This window comes from Bombus fervidus, chromosome 14 (genome assembly GCF_041682495.2).
Source record: "Bombus fervidus isolate BK054 chromosome 14, iyBomFerv1, whole genome shotgun sequence".
NCBI classification, from domain to species: Eukaryota; Metazoa; Arthropoda; class Insecta; order Hymenoptera; family Apidae; genus Bombus; species Bombus fervidus.
The window spans coordinates 5,437,876-5,457,123 of NC_091530.1; the positions used below are offsets into that span (position 1 = coordinate 5,437,876).

The 19,248-nt window shown below is 27.2% G+C and overlaps 6 protein-coding genes across 8 annotated transcripts; 4 read left to right on the forward strand and 2 right to left on the reverse strand.

Annotated features, from left to right (window-relative positions):
• Positions 1-529: 529 nt before the first annotated feature.
• On the forward strand, positions 530-1,528 carry Hoip (NHP2-like protein 1 hoip). The gene is made up of 2 exons (XM_072017331.1): positions 530-703; positions 926-1,528. Exons 1-2 carry the CDS (start codon positions 701-703, stop codon positions 1,304-1,306), a joined length of 384 nt encoding a protein of 127 aa, XP_071873432.1. The 5' UTR covers positions 530-700; the 3' UTR covers positions 1,307-1,528.
• Positions 1,529-1,929: 401 nt separating this feature from the next.
• On the reverse strand, positions 1,930-3,983 carry LOC139994544 (chitobiosyldiphosphodolichol beta-mannosyltransferase-like). 2 transcript variants are annotated; one of them, XM_072017313.1, is made up of 6 exons: positions 3,680-3,983; positions 3,144-3,486; positions 2,827-3,074; positions 2,556-2,729; positions 2,364-2,478; positions 1,930-2,216 (listed from the first exon to the last, which is right to left on the reverse strand). In XM_072017313.1, the coding sequence occupies exons 1-6, from the start codon at positions 3,954-3,956 to the stop codon at positions 2,003-2,005; spliced, it is 1,371 nt and encodes a 456-aa protein (XP_071873414.1). In that variant the 5' UTR covers positions 3,957-3,983; the 3' UTR covers positions 1,930-2,002. The 2 variants fall into 2 exon arrangements, with proteins under 2 accessions (XP_071873414.1, XP_071873415.1); XM_072017314.1 differs by having other exon boundaries at positions 3,657-3,790.
• Positions 3,984-4,912: 929 nt separating this feature from the next.
• On the forward strand, positions 4,913-10,748 carry Elg1 (enhanced level of genomic instability 1). Of its 2 annotated transcripts, XM_072017307.1 has the most exons (6): positions 4,913-5,271; positions 5,948-6,869; positions 6,961-7,271; positions 7,532-8,711; positions 8,805-9,222; positions 9,324-10,748. In XM_072017307.1, exons 2-6 carry the CDS (start codon positions 5,971-5,973, stop codon positions 10,083-10,085), a joined length of 3,570 nt encoding a protein of 1,189 aa, XP_071873408.1. In that variant the 5' UTR covers positions 4,913-5,271; positions 5,948-5,970; the 3' UTR covers positions 10,086-10,748. The 2 variants fall into 2 exon arrangements, with proteins under 2 accessions (XP_071873408.1, XP_071873407.1); XM_072017306.1 differs by lacking the exon at positions 4,913-5,271 and having other exon boundaries at positions 5,552-6,869.
• Positions 10,498-12,478, reverse strand: Eif3l (eukaryotic translation initiation factor 3 subunit L). Its single transcript, XM_072017312.1, has 3 exons — positions 12,308-12,478; positions 10,776-12,236; positions 10,498-10,690 (listed from the first exon to the last, which is right to left on the reverse strand). The coding sequence occupies exons 1-3, from the start codon at positions 12,326-12,328 to the stop codon at positions 10,556-10,558; spliced, it is 1,617 nt and encodes a 538-aa protein (XP_071873413.1). The 5' UTR covers positions 12,329-12,478; the 3' UTR covers positions 10,498-10,555.
• Positions 12,479-12,742: 264 nt separating this feature from the next.
• Positions 12,743-15,370, forward strand: LOC139994545 (developmentally-regulated GTP-binding protein 2). The gene is made up of 5 exons (XM_072017316.1): positions 12,743-12,910; positions 13,379-13,686; positions 13,791-14,221; positions 14,432-14,633; positions 14,944-15,370. The coding sequence occupies exons 1-5, from the start codon at positions 12,847-12,849 to the stop codon at positions 15,028-15,030; spliced, it is 1,092 nt and encodes a 363-aa protein (XP_071873417.1). The 5' UTR covers positions 12,743-12,846; the 3' UTR covers positions 15,031-15,370.
• A 664-nt stretch (positions 15,371-16,034) lies between these two features.
• On the forward strand, positions 16,035-19,198 carry Rab40 (RAS oncogene family member Rab40). The gene is made up of 4 exons (XM_072017319.1): positions 16,035-16,558; positions 17,075-17,268; positions 17,352-17,574; positions 17,644-19,198. Exons 1-4 carry the CDS (start codon positions 16,399-16,401, stop codon positions 17,949-17,951), a joined length of 885 nt encoding a protein of 294 aa, XP_071873420.1. The 5' UTR covers positions 16,035-16,398; the 3' UTR covers positions 17,952-19,198.
• The last annotated feature ends 50 nt before the right edge of the window (positions 19,199-19,248 follow it).

The window sequence follows — 19,248 nt, forward strand, 5'->3', positions numbered from 1 at the left end:
TTGCAGAAATGAAAAGAAAGAGCCAATAGATACAGAAGTATGTTCTAATGTCCAAAGAAACATATGTACAGAAGGAAATTCTCAAACAACATACTGTTTGCATAAAGCATTTTTGGAAAAGATAAATAAATCATATTTTTCGATGTAATTGATATGAACAGTTTATGTATAAACATAAAAGATTAATAATATTATTTATAAAATAATATCTTGCATTGAGATAATTATTTGGTAATGATAAAGAACTATATATATAATACGCACATGTATATATTAGTATGCACATTATACATAAGACCCACTATATAGTAACGTTTTTACAAAACGGAACAAATGATTTATTTATTCATCTAAAGAAAAAGCGATATGTCTCTTTTATATATTTTCTATATATCTGCCGATAAAAATATTATTCATCAAATACGTATCCATGAAAACCATTCAACTTTTATGTTTTGATAATATCTCGATACATATCCTCTGAAATTACTGTTGAAATTACTCTTGATATCAATTTAAATGTGACACCCTGTATAAATGCAACCAACCGCGATTGGACTGCCGCAGTTTACAGCGATTATTTGAGTTCCATCCTCAGTGAAGCGGTTTTTAAGCAAAAATAATCGCGGAGAGGAGCAAGTAATTTCTAACAAACTATTCTTTTTAAGATATATTTCAAAACATAATTTGATCAGCAAAAATGGTAAGTTGTTATTTATAATTCATACTTACAATTATTTGTTTTCTTTTATCCACGTGCAATTTTATAGGTTAAGTTTCACACGTGATTATTTACCAACTTTCAGTTAATATAAATGAAAATAATTATAATTATTTATATTTATTTATATATCGATATTAAGTCAAAATATATATTTTTCAAAAGAATATTGCTCTTTCCTAAACATTTAAATATCTTTTATAGGGAGATGAAGTTAACCCCAAAGCGTATCCTTTAGCAGACGCTACTTTGACTTCTAAAATTTTGAATTTAGTGCAACAAGCCATGAATTATAAACAATTAAGGAAAGGGGCTAATGAAGCAACGAAAACATTAAATCGCGGTTTATCAGAATTTATCGTAATGGCTGCGGATGCAGAACCTCTAGAAATTTTGCTGCATTTGCCATTATTGTGCGAAGACAAAAATGTACCATATGTATTTGTTAGAAGCAAACAAGCTCTAGGTCGTGCTTGTGGTGTATCTAGGCCTGTTGTTGCTTGCTCTGTGACAGTTAATGAAGGATCACAATTAAAACCACAGATTCAAGCTATACAACAAGAGATTGAACGTCTCTTAGTTTAAATACTTTGTACCTGATTCAGAATCATTCTTTTTAAATTTAAATGTAATCAAACTATCATTTCTATTTTTTACACAAAATTTTGAATAATTTCAAAAGATCGAGCCTTTCATGCAGTGAAATTTATGTATGAGTTTCTTTATGACTGAAAAATGTTAACTAAAAAGTATTGATATTCTGTCTGTATCACAATCCAAAATAAATGTTTTTTATCTCATATAAAATTCATGATCTTGTATGACTTTGATAGTTACTTTCATATTGTTTAAAAAAATAAACAACATTTCACTTAAAAAATAAAAAAATCATCTTTTTTATAAATATTGTAAGCATAAAATATTGATGTATTGTATTTTTCTTTCATTATTTTGATATATTTGCCATTTATGAGAAAAGCGCTATCAATAATAACCACATTGTATACTTACTTACATTCACGATTTAATAACACTTAAAACCAAACTTATTTATTAAGATTATATCTTGTTCTTACCAAAATGATTACACCAATAGGATTTATGTTTTAAATTAACTACTTTAGACAATTAAAAAAAGATGGTGACAAATGTTTCCAATTAAGTAAGTAATGAGAAAAATATAAAGGTTAGAAGAAATAAAACATATATAAATGAACGAAATATATATTATAAAAGCTATAATAAAAAAAATATATGCATTAACGAAGTTACAGTCATAAATTATTGATTAAAATAAGGTAAGGCAATAGAAGACCAGTTACCATGCCACCGATTTTTTTGAAATTTATGTAACTCCTCTCGAAATTTTGTATCCAATTGGTGTTGAATATCGTTATTAGGAAAATCTTCAAACCATGATTTCAGTTGTTCTGCTAGTTCTTTATCATTCGAAAAAATCATTCCATTTTCCTTGTGTTTAACAAGTTCTGATAAACTAAAAAACAAATCTACTATACAAAAAACCTAAATATAAAATTTAAACATTTATAGATTCAAAACTTTTCGAAGCATAATACATAAACTTTAATAAGTACAATAAATAAGAAGACCTAATTATAATATATTATAATGTTCTGCTTACCATTTAAAGTTATATGCACAAACTGGAAGCTCACAACCAAACATATCAATAATCTTCATAGGTAAGTCCAATCCACTAGATGATATGTGGAGACAAATGCCTAAATCCGCACTAGCTATAAACGTAAATTATGCTCTTTATATACAAAAATATATTAGGATAAATACAAAATTTTATATTCGATTTTAGTACCTAACATTTTAGGATAGTCTTCACTTTCAAGCCATGGTGTCATGATTATGACATGTTTCCAATTCTTTAGTTTTATAATAGCCGTATAAAATTCTTTCAAAGGACCTTTACCAGTTATCATACAAATTAAATCTGGTAGTTTACAAGTATCTTGTTCAAATGCATTTTCATATTCTGCAAAATAAAAAATTTTAAATATAACAATAAATAATTAAATAGTAAATGGTAATAATTGATGTCATCAATTATTGATCATAATAATATAACATACCCTGTAATGCATTTAACAATATCGAAAAATCTTCATCTTCTGTCCAACTTGTACTTGATATAATAAACCCAGGCCTTTTAGAGTATAATTGTGCTTCATTTTCTATATATTTCGTAAATACAGTTGAGTTCTCTTCAGAACCTTTTAATACATTATATTTTTCACTTAATTCTAATAAAAATGTATGTTTTTCTGTTAATGATATAGGCTGAAATTCATTTGATGGTCGATCATATAATACCTCAGCTCTAAAGAAGAAAAAGATACTGAATTATAAATTCCAAAGTAAGAATTATTTTATATATAAAAATACTAACTTGATGCCCCATTTCAATTGTAAATCTTCCTTCATTGCTTGAGACACACAAAAATTATAATGTGCCTTAGAACCAAAATATGTTTCAATTGCTTTTGCAAATTTTACAAGTAAGTGGTCATCTTTTAGTGTTAATGCCATAAGAGTATGTGCATAATTATGCCAATCAATAATAAATTTTGAATCAACAACTATGGAATAAAACCAACAAACTAGAATCGTTGGAATTGCAGGTGGATTTTGTATTAATATATAATTTGATATATGTTTAGTGAATAATATCCATATAAGGTTAGATGTTTGCCATATCGTTTTTATTACATAATAAGGTAAACGAGACAATCCTGAAATATTAAAAAAAGCTTTTTTTATTCTACAAATATATATTTATATACAGTTATTACTTCAAACAAATTGTATTATACAATTATAAAATAAAACATACAGACAAAAGAAGTAATAAAAGCGTTTATTTTAAATAAAATTAATCAACATAAATTATAAAAGTATTTACTCATTACACAAGTACATACGTACTATCTTCTATATCTGGGGGAGGATGAAGGTAATAAATATGTATAGAAGAATTTTCTCTTATTTCTTTTAAAGGTAATGAACCGGGATAACCTATAAAATCCACTGTGTAACCTTCTTTTGCAAATGACATCGCATGGTATTGCATTCTAGGACTCCTACCCAAATCTCCAAGAACAACAATACAAACATTTTTATGTTCTTTATATAAATTTAAACATAATTGTCTAATTAAAAACAAAATTGGAAAAATCGCAAATAGTAAATAAACGCTCCACATTTTAACACGTTCGTCGCCACGTCACCCATATCTATGTGACGGGTATACTTCTGTGGGGGCCCCGTCACCAAGTATATATTATATAAAGGATATACAACATAAAAATATTAAAAACACATTATACCATACTTTTTATTAATTTATATTCTGGATAAAATATTACAGGTCATAAATCTTATCATCGCACGGTGGAACTGATGTATATAGATTGACTACAAACGCATGCTGCCGACAATTGTCAATGTGGGTTAGGTTTTTATCCACAAAGTGTCTCTGGATTTGAATTTTGTCTCTAAAATGCACTAAAAACTGTTATATTTTAAATGTGATGTCACACATGTGGTGTGACATATGATATGTTATAGTCGCTATTCATTGAGTACTATTAGAAAATGGAAAACAAGTTATAAGATTGGCGCCCGGAAACGAAGTTTAGTTAAAAAATTAAAGCATCAAATAAAATAAAATGAAACTGTCATACATATGCTTAGCACTCCAATTATTCGACTAAAGTATGTCGACTAAAGTTTGTTTTCACGATTCAGTAATGTTTGGTAATTTGAGAAGCATCATAGGAGATAAGAAATTCAATATTTATTTCTAGCATTTACAATAACCTAATCACCGGTAGCTGCGCGACTTCGGCTCACTCCATTCCTTAGAAACTGACGAATTTATAACATTTTACAACAATAAATGATCTCATATGCAAGGTCATTGAATTTGTCTCAATAAATGCCATTGTACGTACTAAGGGAAAAAAAGTGGTACCAATGGAAAAATATTCATGCTAATACAATTACCAAGGGTTAACGTTAAATCTAAATGGTATATATATTAAAAATATTGCATCATTCCACTGATCCATTATTATTTGAAAGAGAATATTCTCTTTTTTCTCTAAAAGAAATATAGTAAACAATTAATTTTTCTTTTTTAGGTAATTTACAATTAGTTTAATTATTTTCTGATTTTGTTATTTTCATACTGGTTTGTCTTGGATAGGAAAGTAGACATGAATTTTTCCGTAGAACCGTACAATTAAATAGGTTCTTGTAGCCCGGAACTCAATAGGTTCTTGTCTATGCTAGCGTATAACCAAACGTGGCAGATCCCTAATTCTATAGGATCTTGTATATGCTAGCGTATGTTACCTTCAGTACTTAGCCACATGATGCAGCACTAGTCTGGAAGCTACCAAAACCATAAACGTGCGCACTCTCATTTCTTCTTTGGTAAAGGTAAACAAAGTGTTATTACTGCCGGCTAGTAACACTCGAGTTTCACTAGTAGGCAACCAATAGCTGCAGCAACAGTAATTCCATTTTGTTTATGTTTATTCTTTCATCTCGTTGGATAGATAATAGGAATTGAATTCTTAGGTTCATGGATAATACAACAATCTGAAAGCAAACAAAATTAGAAATTCATGATTTATAATAAAATTTAAAAGGTGGACCTATATTATAAATAACTTTCATATATGCTTACATATTTGCCAGTGAATAATAATTATATAATTTTTTTTCTACTTAAATGCTTGTAAAATCGTAATATAAAAATGTTACTTTTTTAATAATTTAATATTAATATTTTCTAAAAATTATATAAATAATTTCTAAAATTTTACATTAATATTTTATAGCTCTTTTTTGTATTTCATAAAATTACCTTTATGACTAAGATCACTGATCACTGATGAGAACCAAATAAATATCTTCTATATAAGATAAAATAAAGTACATATATTTATGTGATATTGTTTTATCGCTTTATTTTATTAAAAATTAAGATATATATGCAAAAATTCGCTTATGAAAAGTAGAAATAACCTAACTGAGGAATTTAATTTGTAATATTGCCAACAGAGTTCTAAAGCAAATGATGGCAATATTATAATCAAATCCATATCTGTAGTGTACACATTACACATGTGTCGTGGCGCCAAATCTTATACTATTACTTTTACCGTAATTTTCATATTTTCGAAGATTTTCTGAGGCAGTAATGAAGGATGAGGAATATTACACAGTATTTTGAGGACAATGTACAGTCTAATAATGACATATCGATACATTCTGATAATGATACGAAAAAAAAAACGAAGTATAGAAAGGATTCTAAAGGAAAACGTAATCGTGTTAAAATTAAAATATCTCGAACGAATTCTAATGGAAGAATATGTGATATTATGGACAATAGCAGTGATATGATTGATAAAACGCCTAGTCCATTTGCTAAGATAAATAACGAAGATAAAGATTCATATGAAACACCAAAAAAATCTTCTCCAAAAAGTGTTCGAAAGCCTTCCAAACTAAACAAATCAACAGATCAAGCTTCAAGTGATCTAAATTTAGGAACAAATGATTTTGATATAAAAAATAGAGAACAAAGTAAAGAAGGTAATGTTAAAACTCGATCAAGCAGTAATAAAAAGTATAGAAAAGAATTGAGTAATAAGACAAATATTAGTGAAGATGTAAGCATAGATAGTACACTTAAAAGTAGAGAAGTTATTGATGATATAGAGGTAGTAACTATTGATTCTAATAATGAGATTGAGAATAGTAGGGAAGAATCAAATGCTTTTCAAATTCTAATGAATCGTAATAAGGTACTTCAATATGTCTCACCAATAAAAGTTCTTCCTCACAATGAAGAAGTAAATAGCAGAAAATCAGAAGAGTATAGAGAGAAACTAAAACGTTCTAAAGAAAAACTAATAGCGTTAGCTGATAAGAAAGGATATTCTAAAAGAAAACTTGCAGAGATAGAAGAAGGTGAAAAAATAGAACAAATAATACAAAATCGTATAAAGCTGTTTAAAGGTGAAGAGAGAAAGGATAGTAACACGAGTACAGCTATTTTAAATCATAAGCAATCAGGTGGTAGTTTATTAAATTATTTTAGGTAAGTAATTAGTAGTTCCTCATTTTTCTCTTGAACTATGAATTTTTTTTATTTTCAATATTCCTTTTTATGTTTATTTTATACAATATAGCAAAATTCCAGTAGATTTAGTACATACAAATATGGCAAATATGTCCACTATTGTAGTAAAAGCTGATGTACATATGACAGAAAACAATGCTAGATGTGAATTATATAAGTCAGATTTAAGTAGTACAATACAATCAAATAAGAAACCTAATAAATTAGAATTATCTCAAATGGATGACATTAGAATCATAGAATCTGAAAACATTAATATCTTGAATAATAAAAAAAAGCAACAAAATGAACAGAATCACAAACATAGATGGTCGTTGCGAATCAAACTTCAAACTTATGAAAATGAAAATGCTCCAGCAGGTATTTAAAACCTAAATATTACTTCTAATTCATTATATAAAAGATCTGAAGAGAGAGAGAGAGAGAGAGAGAGAGAGAGAGAGGAAGAGAGAGAAATACATATGATGTAAAAAAATGTATGGGAGTCTCCCAAAATCAAATATTTTGGTTGATGGCAGTGAGCTTTTCCACTTTGATCGCTGACTTTTTATTTTAATATTTTATTATACACACATTTTATTGTATAACTTTTTAAAATAAATTATTTACTTTTTAAATAGGTGATACCAGTGATGAAGAATTATTCTCACCAAGAAGTAAGGTTAAATTAGATATGAAAAATTATAAAAAATGGGGATCAACTAGAAATCTAGATTCAGAAAACTTATCAACAAAAAATAGGGATGTAAAAGGAATACCAAAGCCAGCAAATGAATATACAAAATTAAAGCTAGAGAAACGTGAACTTTCGGAAAGCTCAAAAAATGACAATAAATGTTTAAATAACAAATCTGAAAATAAACAGAAATTTATTAAGTGTGATAAACATGATTCAACTTTGATAAAAAATAGTGACGTAAAGAACTATAGTAATACTAATTTAGAATATACTACAGAAAATAAACAAAGTGAAGAGGATTGTATGATTATCAAAGACAACAGTTTAAAGAGAAAAACATTTGATAAATTAGCTCCTTTATTTACCAAACGGAAAAGGCCAAATCCAGAAATAATTGCAGCACGACGATTGTTTTTACAGCCAGATATGACAGATAATAATAGTAAAAATAAAAATCGGAAAGTAAATGTTCGTAGTATACTACCATTTCCACTTATTAGTCATGTTACACAGTTAAATAATTTATCTTGGCATGAAACTAACATTTTTAATATCCCAAAAGAAATCTGTAACAATTATGTTCCAATTATAGATATCAACGATTTTAAATCTTTAATAGATTTTTCCAAGAAAAAATTGAGAGCTTTAGAAAAAATTAATAAACCGAAAATTCAAGAGGTATTAACAGATATAGAAAAGCATTGTTCAAATGTAAAAGACATGTGGGATGTTATTTCACTTATTGTTAAGGAACAACCTAATAAAATAGTATCTCCTAGAACAAAAACTAAAAGAAATAAACAATCGGGGAAAAAAGAAGTAATAGAATACAAAACTAAGGAGGATCAATTTGAATACTGTAGTTGGACTTACAAATACAGACCAAAATGTTCTCAACAAATAGTTGGGAATGAAGAAGCAGTAGCAAAATTGAGGGAATGGCTGCTTGGGTGGAAACCAATGTTTACCAATGAGGATGTTAGCAGTGGAGATGAATTTTATTCATCTGATAGTTGTCAAACAAGAATTAGTGAAAATAATCAAGTAGCTGTATTACTCGGGCCACATGGCTGCGGTAAGACTGCGAGCGTATATGCACTAGCAGATGAATTTGGTTACACGTAAGTATTAAAAAATAATATTAAATTAACGTATAAGATTAAGAACGTTATATAATTTGTGTATATATATATATAATAAAACATTCTGTTTAGTGTATTAGAGTTAAATGCATCATCTAGAAGAACAGGAAAAAAGCTTTTAAAAGAATTAGAAGAAGCAACTAAATCACATCGAATTAAGAAAGATGAGAAAACATCTGCATTTTGTGACCTAGTTTCAAATGGAATTATGCCAAAGAAAATACCACAAAACTCCCTCATTCTTTTAGAAGATGTTGATATTATATTTGAAGAAGATGAAGGTTTTATTTCTGCTACATATCAATTAGCATCAAATTCAAAGCGTCCAATTGTTATGACGTGTAGAGACGTTTGTTCCCATCTCAATAAAATGGCACCTCAACAAAACAGAATTTATTTTCAAGAGCCTGTTGGTAATAGAGTTTGTGTTTTATTAGAATTAATTTCATTGGCAGAAACTGGTTATAGACTTCCATCTAATTGCATAACAGTAAGTCTGAGTTATATGATGTATAAGCAAAATTAATGTGCATTATTTTATTAATTTTATAGAAATGATGTTGTAAATATTAAAATTCTTCTTATTTACAGGAGTTATTGCAAAGCGGTGATTTACGAAAAGCTATATTACAGTTACAATATTTATTGTTATCTGGTCCACCACGAATATTGGAAGAGACTATAAATTTTAAAAATTCATTTTGGCAAAATATACGGTATTATATACACAAGCCAGCAATTAAAATAACTAAGAGGGGGAAAAGGAAAAAAGTTGCAAGTAACGAAGTAACAAATGATGACAAAAATATACTAAATAATATAGCAAATAAATTAGATAATATAGCTTTACTATCATCTCTAATTGAAATAGAAGATTGTGCATTAAATCTGTGGCAAATAAAAGCACAACCCAATTTATCTTTGGTCGAAAATACTGCTCCATATTCAGCTTCTAGTAATATATGTCTAGAAATAGCTGAATGGATAGGTAGTAAAATTATATGTAAAGAGGAATTGAATGACTACAATGGAACACAATATCAAGATAATATTATGTTAAAAAAGCAGTCAAATAAAGGAGTAAATGAAGTGTTGTCACAAACTACATCGTTATTGCTTGACCATCAAATTATAGCTACAGATTACCTCCCATCTGTAAGAACAATATGTAGAGCAGAAGCATTAAGGGCTAACAACAATAATAAAAGAAGAAGTCGGTTCTTTCATTATCTTCATAATTTGAAAGCACCATCTACATTATTTCAACCTAATATCTTAGCAGCAGCATGCAAAATAATGCATGATAAAGTTGACAATAAAACACAAAGTGAAAATAATAGTGGTCTCGTATAACGATTAATTTTTTGCATTAAATATGTTATAAACATAGTGCAAATATTATTTTTAAATATATAATACGTCAAAAGAAGCAGTGCATGTTTATAAAACGCTAGAAAAATGAGTGTTATTTAATTATATTTTACTTTTTAATCCTTTTTTTTTTAAAGAAAATAAATTGTAGATTGTTAGTCATGTCTACTTTTATAATATTAAAAACATACATAAATATTTTACATATTAATAATGAAGCAAAATACTTATGTTATCTTGAAAAATATTCATCATTATATACCTTTTTTCTAAGAGCAGTAACATTGTATAAGCATAGAATTAATATAAAGTTGTATTATACATAGTGCCTCCAAACTGTCTTAGGCTAACAGATTATGTCTTGAATCTTATGATTACATAAATAAAAGATATATTTATTATTAATCAATGTTTTTTATTTTCTTTAGTAAGAATGATTTCAATGTAGAAACTTAAATTTTTATATGATGTAACTTGCGATTTAATTCTTCAAATTTTAGAATTTTGCGAATGAAGAAGTCTCCATAACGATGTGCTACTTTCGTGTCCGCAATATGAATCATATCGTGATCTATATAAAAATCCAGCTGTAACAACATGCATTGTGATTATTTTTTAATGATAGTAAATATAAAACTAAATTAATCAATGTCATATTAAATAACAAATTACCTCTGAGCCAGATTGAAATTTTCCATCTAATCCTGATGCACCTTTTGTCCAAACAATATTCTTCATCTTATGTTTAAAACACAATAGATGAATAGTTAATGCACTGACTTCTTTATCTAAATCCCAGCTCTCATCTGGTCTAGTATTACTACACATAAATGTAGCTAGTTTACTTAATGGCAAAGTAGTATATAATTTTAAATATGAACGAATAGTTGGTAACATTTTTTGTTGAACAACTTCATCCATAAAGACTTGAGTTTGATGCTTAATTGCTTCTCGAACATAATCTTCAGTTGGATTATCAGGGTTTGGTGGTGTAAGAGATAAAAACTTTGGACATGCAAATAGAAAGCATGATTCAAATTCAACTAAATCTCCATATTGCATTTTATACATTTTTTCATGGTAATTTTTGTCACGTAACGCCTGTTGTAATCCGTCATCTATACATTGTGGATGAAGAACAAGACAGATTGCTAATAAATGATACATTTGCTCTGTTTGCTTATTAATTTGATCATTTTGGTAACTTCTTGTTGCAAACAACTGTTTGGTTCTTTGAATATATAATAAAATACCAGAAAATGTTCTGATTGCATCTGCATATCTCCGCATCATCATATAAGCAAAACCAACATAATATGCTGTTGATATTTGACAACCAGGAACATGTGAGTATGCACTCTTTTTATAAAGCTCAACATTTTCTAATACTTTAATGGCTTGATAATAGTCTCCCAAAAGAGAATGTAAACGTAATAATCCTACAAGAGAAAAATATCCAAGCATTTTATATAAAGAGTGTCTTCCAAATACACCAGCAACAGAATCTGGATCTCCACCACTTGCATATACTTCTAATTGACTTTTGATTTTTGATTTGTCTACTAAATAATGTAAAACATTCAAAACACACAATACATCCCATGTTTTGCTATGTGCATTTAAATTTTCAATTTCTTCAGGTGTTTTATTTGATAAATTAGCACGATATTGAGTAAAAGATTGAAATTGGTAAACGAATTCATCAATAAGCTCCCATAACCATTGATCGGGTAACTCTAATTGAACTGGAGTCTCTGGACGTAAAATATAATTAAAAAGATCACAATAATTATAAAAAGATCCAAGACGTTGTTCTAATGTTGGTCCTTGCATTCGAGCATAGATATGACGATAATAAAGCTCTTTATACAGAGTAAGAAATACTGGATCATTGTCAACTATATGTGCAATTGTTTGAGTATCTGGCCAGGAAGACTTATCAAACAATTGTTCTGAGATTTTCGGGAACGTTGTTTCATAAAGATTTTGAATCTCAAAAATCATTCCTTCATTTATACAATTGCGTAAGAAAACCAGGAAATTTCGTACAACTTCTGGTACTTGACGATAACCTAATCTGTCATACTGGTCACCATGAACATCTGGTGGTCCATAATCGTCATAAGCATCATACTGAAAATAATATAAATATTAATCACTATAATATGATAAAAAATACGAATATTTATTTAAGTAATATTTACCTCGCTATAATCATCATACATGGTAATTACTTTTAACTAACTTTATATTTTATATAAAACACTTGGTATAACCTATGCGTTAAAGCAACAAGCTAACCAAAAAGATCGGCAGATAGTTCACGAGTTACTAAATGGCATGATCATAAACTAATCCAAACTAAGATATGCCTCTTACAAATTGTATTTGAAGATAGAATTCAACATTTATAGTATATCCAATGAGACCATGCAATAAACATGAATAAAATTTAATTACTACGGTTGCAACTATTAGGTGCCGTCTAGTGACACTTAAATGACACTAATTAACAGCTAATAATTGCAACCGCAATAATCAAATTTTGTTTACGTTAACTGCCTTATCGCGTTGGACGAATTATAGATGGCGTAATCAAACAGCAATGAATGTTCTTCACTATAATTTATTGTTTATGGTAGATGTCTTTAAATATATAAGTATATTGTCACGGACACCACACGTAAAAGTGTGTGTCATTTTTGTAAATGTAAATTTATTGTGTGCTTGTTTGATATATAAAATGGGTATATTAGAAAAAATATCTGAGATTGAAAAAGAAATTGCTCGAACGCAAAAGAATAAAGGTTCGTACATATCTCAAGATTAAATTGTTTTTTCTAACCTTATGTAGAAATGCTTTTATATATTCATTTATGCATACTCTTGTAACATACGCAAAGAATTACACATAATACAAACATTTGTTATTCCCGATATACATAATTTTGTCCTTTTATTAAAATTAGTATTATTGTTAAAATACTTCAATATTGATAAATCATCTTGAAACTAACTAAATCTTTGTTGTTTTGTATACACTGCTAATTTATTAATAAAATTTATTTTAAAAAATGTTTCTATTTATTGTTGATCATTATTTATAATTTATTATATTTCTATTAAGTTTTTCCATATATATTTTACAGAAAACAATATAAATTTATTATTATCATTACTATCACAATAAATATATATGATAAAAAGATCATATATATATTATAAAAATTATAGGTTGAATAATAGTTAACTTTATTTACAAAATTTATTTTCAGCTACTGAATATCATTTAGGTTTATTAAAAGCAAAGCTTGCAAAGTATAGATCACAACTTTTAGAACCACCAAAGAAATCTGAAAAAGGAGAAGGATTTGATGTATTAAAATCAGGAGATGCAAGAGTAGCTTTAATAGGTTTTCCTTCTGTAGGAAAATCTACTTTGTTAAGTACATTAACACACACAGAATCTGAAGCAGCATCTTATGAATTTACTACTTTAACTTGTATACCTGGTGTTATTGAATATAAAGGAGCTAATATTCAACTTCTTGATCTTCCTGGAATAATTGAAGGTGCTGCACAGGTAATCACAAGATTAAACTTTGTTTAATATATATACTATAATATATAATATTAATATATAATAATAGTTTATAAAAATCTTACATTTGTGAATATTTCATTAAGGGTAAAGGGAGAGGTAGACAAGTAATAGCTGTTGCAAGAACAGCAGACTTAGTTCTTATGATGCTAGATGCTACTAAACAAGATGTACAAAGACAACTCCTAGAAAAAGAATTGGAATCAGTTGGTATACGACTTAATAAGAAAAAACCAAACATATATTTTAAGATAAAAAAAGGAGGTGGATTAGCATTCAACTCCACATGTCCATTAACAAAAGTAGATGAGAAATTAGTGCAAATGATTTTACATGAATATAAAATTTTCAATGCAGAAGTTCTATTTCGCGAAGATTGCAGTGCAGATGAGTTAATCGATGTGATCAATGCTAACAGAGTATATTTACCATGTCTTTATGTACATAACAAAATAGATCAAATATCCATAGAAGAAGTGGATAGAATTGCCAGGCAGCCTAATAGCGTAGTAGTTAGGTACAATTTTTCTATGTATTTTTATGTAATATATATATTCAAAAAATTAATTTTCAAATTTACATATAAAAATATTATTAATTTCATATAAAATATTCATATAAAAATTTTTGTATCAAAGTTAAATATTACAAATAATATATATTACAACAAATATTACAAATAATATAATAAAATAATTATAAACACTATTTCATATGTTTTTTACAGTTGTAATATGAAATTGAATCTAGATTTCCTTCTTGAAACATTGTGGGAATATTTATCTTTAATAAGAGTTTATACAAAAAAACCTGGACAACCACCTGATTTTGAAGATGGTTTAATATTAAGAAAAGGGGTTACTGTAGAACATGTATGTCATGCAATTCATCGTACACTTGCTCAACAATTTAAATATGCTCTTGTTTGGGTAAGTATCACTTTTAATGTATTAGGTTTTCACAATATTAATAGTTAATGTTCTTACAATTATTTGTTGAAGATTTTGATTCAATATTTTCTCAATAAACTATTTATTTCTCTACTTTGTACACTATTCATTCGTGTGACATGTTGTGATAAATCTTCTCATAAAACTGATAAAACATATTTTATAATAAATTTTTAAAAAATAAGTGAAAGATAATGAATTATAGATAGTAGTAAATTCTCAAATAAATGTCTTAAAAAAGAAGAACATTTTTTAGATGGATTGATAATATCTTACATACTTTTTTTAGGGTACAAGTACCAAGTATTCACCACAACGAGTAGGAGTGCAACATGTTATGCACGATGAAGATGTTATTCAAGTAGTTAAAAAATAAAATTTATACAATTATGTGCATAAATTATCTGTGAAAATCTAAATAGCAAAAATAGAACATTGTATAATTTTGTTTATACATTTTATACGCATTTGCTGAAACGAAAAGGAAGAGATTGTTTTTTAAAATTTACTTCAACTTCTGGGTTTGTTCTATTTAGTATAAATATGAAATATTTATACTATATATTTCTTATTAGTTTAAAAACTAAAATTGTTTAAATGCAACTTTTAATAAATATCATTCATATAAAAATAATCCTAAAGCTAATTTTTTATAGTTGTATAATGATCATATATACATACCATTTGTTTATTAAAATTATATTGCGAAAAATAAATTTTTTTTTTGTATATTTATTTATATTTACATAACATATATGTTTACATTCTATTATTTTTTACATACATATGAATAACGTATCCTTACATAAAAAAAAGATAAATAAATACATAAATTAATCACGAAAGTATTTGATTGTGCCTAAGAAATGAATAAAACATTATTAAATAACTACTACAGTATTTATTTCTTATTTGATTGATAGCAAAATATATAATATACAGAATGGCTTAGCTAAATGGGATCACCTAAATATCCTTAAAAATACTGTAACTTTGTCCTGAGAAGATTTTTCATTTAACAATAAGTACGACAAATATTCGATATAATTCAGAAGAAGAACAGTAAATTTGAACTCGGAGAGAGATATTTAGGTGATCCTATTTAGTTAGTCCACTTTTTGTAACTTGTAACCTTAAAATTAATATCTTAGAACTTAATTTATAAATGTACAAAATTTTGTATCCTAAATAATAAAAAGAAGTCTTAATCTCTCGGTTGTAAAATATTTATTAGTTACATTAAATATTGCAATATGATTCTTATTACAAAAATGTTGAGAAATTACAAACTTAACTACGAATAGCTACAATCGAGTACTAGTCGCTTTACATGAAGATCTACCTTATTTTACCTGGACAAGAATCATTTATTACACAGTTGCCTTAATAGTTGGTCACTCGACGAACATACTTGACCTTCGGCCTTCGATAAACTTGACAGTAGACACCTCAACTAAGCAATTAAACATAGGGTAGACAATACAGTAGAAAATGGATTTCATTCTTGTTTTGTTATGATCTTGCTTGAAACTATAACAGCCGTCGGTGAAAAATCATCGTAGGGAAACGTTATCGATACGTGAAAGGAACTTCGTGTCGAGTGCAACATGATTTGATTTGTAAAAACGAATCTTTAAAAGAAGTTTATCCGTCCACGGATTCCAAATACAAAAAACGTTAAAGGGGCGATCAGTGCATAGAGGTTTGCCTGCAGTATGCTCAGGGTTTACAATACAGGGATAGTATGGCTGCAGGTGAGGCCAGCACAACAAAGTCTCGTCAAGAAAAACAATACGATTATCTCCTCAAATTTCTGCTGGTCGGTGACAGTGACGTTGGAAAACAAGAAATCTTGAGTGGACTCGAAGATGGTGCTGCCGAATCTCCGTTTTGCAGCGGCAGTGGTATTCTACGATTTTCCTTATCAGTATCTTTTAGCTACTTCTTTTCCCTTTCCTTCTAATTTAAAATAATGCTCTTGCATCGTGTTCATTTAACTTTATTTCATTAGAACTACATAATCAATGTCATAAAATATAATAATATTTGTTTAACTGAGCTAAATTTGATATTTAATCATGATAGATAATTAAAGGAGCATATCAGAAAACTTTAATTCTTAATTATTTCTGACTTGTTGATATTTGTAATAAACATTAATTTGTTACCTATTTGATAAAACTAGTTTAAAGCTTATGACTTGTAATTGAACATAAAAATATCGATTATCGTGTGAGCAATTTAAATAAGATTTTAGAGAATCATACAAAAGCTAAATAAGTATATTATATTACATTATATTCTGTTTATTCATTTTAATTGTGTCATCCTGTGACACTTGTTTTATTCCTAACAATCTGAATTTTCTATTTTCTCTCTTGAACAATTTGAATCTTACATACTTTAAACCTACTTTTTAGCATATAAAACTACTACTATCTTATTGGATGGAAAGAGAGTAAAATTACAATTATGGGACACATCAGGTCAAGGTAGATTTTGTACAATAATTAGATCTTATTCTCGTGGGGCTCAAGGTATATTTTTAGTCTATGACATTACCAATAAATGGTCTTTTGATGGCATTGATAGATGGTTAAAGGAAGTTGAAGAGGTATATAAAAATTATCTTAAATATTAATTTTATATTATAATTATATTATTATGCAATTATTATAGAGTTAAATTTAATTGTAGCATGCTCCTGGAGTACCAAAAGTACTTGTTGGTAATCGCCTTCACTTAGCTTTTAAAAGACAAGTGGGAGAACGTGATGCTGAAGCATATGCAGCTAAAAATCATATGGCATTTTTTGAAGTTTCACCTCTTTGTGATTTTAATATTCGTGAAAGTTTTTCTGAACTTTCTCGAATGGCTTTACATCGTAATGGAATGGAAAGATTATGGCGATCTAATAAAGGTAATGCATTTCAATTTTTGCTATAATAATTTTTTTTAGATCTGTTACGAATACCAATCTGATTTTTAGTTCTCAGTCTTCAAGAACTTGCATGTCGTGCAATAGTTGCAAGAACAACAGTTTATGGTATTGATCAGCTTCCATTGCCTAAATCCATTAAATCTCATTTGAAATCTTATGCAATGACAACTACGTCTCAATTACGTTATAATGGAAATAGATCATTGAGCTCTAGTAAAAGTCTAGGTTCTCATCACCGAAAATTACGTTTTGTTGGTGTAGGTCATAATGGACTATCAACTCCAGGTAGTTCACCTGGTAGTATAACAGATTCTCGTACCAGTTGTGTCGGTCGTAATTCTTGCACAATATCTTGAGAATAATTTTATGGTTATAATTGTAAATATATAATATTAATTCTTCCTTCCTGTCTTGATGTAAAGAGTTTTGTTAACATGTGCCATCAAAAATAATATAACATTGAAATCTTTTTTTTTTTAATAGTAATTATAGCATGAAATATTAGCAGTAAAATTTAAAAAAATGAAAAAAATGATTTATTTATAATTACAAAATATAAATAGTTATAGCGCTTCTATATTTAATTTTATAATTATTTAATATTACAATTTTTTTGTCATATTTCTTTAATTGTTTTACGATATTTGAAATAATAGTTTAACAACTTTTGTTAATAAAATTAATGAAACATTAATGAAAAAATTAAGAATTTTATTAAAAGTGTAAAGATACATTAACAAATCAAAAAGTTCTTACTGTCTTTTCTTAAATTTTGATGGACAATGTTTTTTAAAACGAATCTATATTAAAGCAGGAAAAGGTGAAGCGAAAAGTACAAGTTCACTAAGTCTACAAAGGTTGTGGTGTAGACTAGAAATAATGTAAGTTGAATAGTTTAGAGCAGCTAATTGGATAATAATACATAAGGACAAATCCAAAAATGTATAATAATTTAACAAATTTTTAAAAATATTATTAGTTTCCATGTTACTAGTATTCTTGTTCAGTAATAATACAAGAAAATTTGTTTTACTGTGTCACTTTTGAAATTGTATTTCAGTATGTATTTATATATAAAATCAATTCTAAATTTATATTACACATCTAATTTTTTCTTTCTATTATTCTTTTCTAAAAATTAATTATGCAAAATTGAATAATATTCTTTATAATAATGCAAATATTACACCTTATTTAAATATTTTAATATAATTATATATTATTTTATTTGTACAGTGTAAGTTTATAAAAATTATGTTGTGTATTGTGTAAATATAAAAGAACTCATTCATACTATACTCATATTTTGATAAATTTCACTACAGTAGATTACTATGATTTTTTAATATCAGTGATACAATAACAGCAATTCTAATCTAGCAAGTTCTCTTTTTAACATCTTGCTCTTAACAATTACTTTAAAAATTCCATGAAATATAACTGTTATTATTAAACCATAGACATCTATCGTATGAAATTTATCAAACTGTGATAACGATTTATACGATAGTTTTTTTAAAGATTACATGATATCAAGAAAACACATAAGATGTATTTATACTGTGTAAAATTCAAATTAAATTATATGTGTATATAAAAACAGCCATTATTAATTAATATATTATATATGATATGATATGATATTATATATAT